At 51.4% G+C, this 3,611-nt stretch overlaps 1 protein-coding gene across 1 annotated transcript; it reads left to right on the top strand.

The window, feature by feature from the left end:
- Positions 1 to 471, top strand: LOC136480516 (uncharacterized). The gene has a single exon (XM_066478037.1). The coding sequence runs from the start codon at positions 1 to 3 to the stop codon at positions 469 to 471; it is 471 nt and encodes a 156-aa protein (XP_066334134.1).
- Positions 472 to 3,611: the final 3,140 nt, after the last annotated feature.

Below are 3,611 nucleotides of genomic sequence, written 5' to 3'. Positions count from 1 at the left end.
ATGTGGTTTCGCAACTTCATCCAGGGCGACCTCTCCATCACCGACTACTGCCGCAAGCTAAAAAAGATGGCTGATGATCTCACGGCCCTTGGCGAGGTCGTCACCGACCGCACGCTCGTCCTCAACGTGATCCGCGGCCTCAACGAGCGCTTCAGCCACGTTGGGACGCTCCTTCGTCGCGCTCGACCGTTCCCCACCTTCCTGGAGGCTCGTGACGACCTCATCCTTGAGGAACTCACCATGGAGACCCACAAGGACGCACCTGCCACTACGCTCGCCGCCTCCTCCACTCCCAGCCCTGCCCCTGCGTCCTCCGGCACGGGCGCTGGTGGGAACTCCAAGCCGCCTAACAACCGTCGCAGCAAGCGCGGCGGTGGCGGCAAAGGCAACAGCGGCGGCGGCCCACCTGGACAGGGGTCATGCCCCACTGGTGGCGCACAACAGCAGCAGCACCCTGCTGGAATGCAGTAGCAGCCGGGCGACGGGCGGCCATGGCCCAGCGTCTACAACCCCTGGACTGGGACCATTCAGATGTGGCCAGGGGGACCTCGTCCACCGCTGGCACCCATCCCAGTGCCTCCTCACTTGCAGGCGCAGCAGCAGGCACAACAACACGCGTAGCAGCAGGCCTTCCTCGCACAACAGCAGCAGCACGCCCTTGCTGCTCACCAGCAGGCCGCTGCCCTCCCTGCTCCTGATGGCACTGGACAGTGGGTCGCCCTCGGGTATTACAACCCGTGGCCGGCCTCCCCTCTTGGGACCCAACGGCCCTCGCCTCCACCTTCAGCACAACGTCGCTGACCCCTCCTACGTCCAACGAGTGGTACTTCGACTCAGGTGCTACTTCACATATGACATCTCACTCCTCTCTTTCACATGTTCTTCTCCCGCGGTACCCTACTCCTTCATCCATTGTTGTCGGTAATGGCTCTCTTCTCCCTGTCATGGCCACTGGCTCTACAGAGTTGTCTCATAATTTACATCTTAATAATGTCCTTGTGTCGCCACAAATTATTAAGAATCTTATCTCTGTTTGCCAATTTACTACCAACAATAATTGTTCTGTTGAGTTTGACCCCGATGGTTGTTCTGTGATGGTTCTTCCATCTCGGACTGAGATCGTCAGGTGCAATAGCTCTGGGCCGCTATACCCTCTGCGCCTACCCCCAGCACACTCCCTTGTTGCCCAGGCTTCCTCCCCGCTGTGGCATCGGTGTCTTGGCCACCCCAGTCATGAGGCGTTGTCGAAGCTCACGTCTAGTGTCTCCTGTCATATTCAGGATTGCTCAGAGTTATGTCATGCTTGTCAGTTAGGGCATCATGTTTGTTTCCCCTTTCATGACTCCACCTCTCGTGTGTCTAGCAAGTTTGATCTTATACATTGTGATTTATGGACCTCTCCAGTTGTCAGCATTTCTGGTTATAAATACTACTTGGTCATACTTGATGATTGCACTCATTACTTGTGGATGTTTCCTTTGCGGCTTAAATCTGACACTTTCAGCACGCTTGCTCACTTCATCGCTCACGCCTCCACCCAATTTGGCGCATGGGTCAAGGTTGTTCAGTGCGACAATGAGAGAGAGTTTGACAACTCTAGCTCCCATCAGTTTTTCCTCGCTCAGGGCATCCACCTTCGCATGTCCTGTCCCTACACATCGTCTCAAAATGGTAAAGCTAAATGCAATATTCGCTCCATCAATAATGTTGTTCGCTCACTGCTCTTTTAGGCGTCCATGCCTCCATCCTACTGGGCAGAGGCCCTCTCTACAGCCACTGTTCTGCTCAACATCCTGCCTACCAAGACTCTACAGTTTTCCACGCCGCACTTGTCGATGTTTCACCACCGATAGCCTACCACGGGGGTACCCGGGGCAGTTTGTTCAGGCTTTAGCGTATGCAGAACTCGACGGTAAACGCAAGAGACAGTCAATTTATCCTGGTTCGGGCCCTCGACTGTGATCGAGTAATAGCCCTATGTCCAGTCGGCGTTAGCCTTTGCGTTGGATTGATTATCAAGTGTTGTGTTGCGTTCGTCTCCAGGAACTCTGCCCTCCTTTATATAGTCAGGAGGCCAGAGTCCTAGTCAGTTTACAATGAGAGTCCCTAGTAGGATGACAGAATACTACTACTACTACTAAGATTACATAGAAAGAATCCTAGTTAGACTAGGTCTTCTCCCTTCCTTGTGGGGTATCCTATGGGTCCTGTATCGACAAGCCCCCGAGCACTTCATGGTTGAGCTCTGGAAGCCTCATCTTGCTCCTTCAGGTCTAGCCAAGCAGGAACAAGTGTCGTTCGAGTGCTTTCTTGAGTGAAACCGTGTAGCGCTTCTTGGGATCTTTGAGTGGTGTGTGCTTTTTGAAGAAAAAAGTACTCCCATCTGGGTGTAGCCCCCGAGCCTCTTGCTATTTGGAACAAGGAGCTACTTGAAATTGCTCTGATTCTTCATCGAAGGGTTTCCGAGCATATACCCGGGTTCTTTATCAAAAAGAACTCGGATATAGCTCGGTCCGGGTTCTTTTTGTCGTGAGTCCTTGAAGTGGTTTGTCTTGAAGAAGTCTTCTTGGTGACGTGCGCTTTTTTCAAGGGAAAAAGTGCACTCACTGAGTGTAGCCCCCGAGCCTCTTGCTATTTGGAACAAGGAGCTGGAGGGTCTTGAATCTTATGTTGTTCAAAAGAGCTGAAAAACCTCTTCTATTGCAGCCCCCGAGCGTATATCCGGGTTCTTTTACCCAAAAAGAACTCAGGTGTAGGGTCTTGGCATATCCTCTGGTAGTCTTCTGTTGTCAGATGTGGTTGTATGGTAGTGGTTGAGTGTAAATGTCGTTTGCTCACGAGTTGTACAGTGTTGGTATATCCTTTCGAATATGCTTGTCCTTGAGTACTGTTCCTTCACGCCTGAGTCCTCTTTTATTAAATTCTATCTTTTCACTATGCCCTTTGTTAGGTTTGTTCCGTCAGTGCTCCTGGTCCATGTGCACCACTTCTTTGGTCTATAAATACCCTCCTGGTGTGCTGTTTTGATTCATCGAGCATTTTATTACGTGGTCTGAAATCTTCGTAGCCATGAATATGATAGTTTCTGAAGTAGAGCAGCCCCCGGGCGTATCTCGTAGTTCTTGTATATCTTGTCATAGCTGGAGGGAGTCTTGTGATAGAAATTAGAGGTAGACTAATCTCGCAGCGGCTTTGTACCAGGAGGTACGTTGCAGTAGTTGGAGGAAGTCTTGTGATGCGGGATACGTTCCTTCATCCAGCAGTTCTGGGTAAATCCCCCTTGCCTGCCCTACGACTGTCCGGTGCAGATCAACACCTGATCTGGTGTCACGTCGGACTTGGGTAGACAGATGCCTACTGGGCTTCCCTATTCCATGTTGTCACGCCGTGCTGCTGACTTCCGCCTCGGATGTTCTGTGTCCGTCCTTTGAAGAAAACAGTGTAGCCGAGTGCGGTTTGTTCTACCGAGTAGCGATTTAGAACACGTAGTCGTTCTAGAGCCTAGTTGTGTCTGGGTTCCTTTTTGCTACCTTGCTCGTCGTAGTACCGAGTTCGTTGGGTCTTGTAAGATGTGTAATCTTGTAATTTTTGAAGCCATTTATAATGGAAAG

Source organism: Miscanthus floridulus, chromosome 9 (assembly GCF_019320115.1).
Source record: "Miscanthus floridulus cultivar M001 chromosome 9, ASM1932011v1, whole genome shotgun sequence".
NCBI lineage: Eukaryota > Viridiplantae > Streptophyta > Magnoliopsida > Poales > Poaceae > Miscanthus > Miscanthus floridulus.
This window is presented reverse-complemented; position numbering and strand designations above follow the sequence as displayed.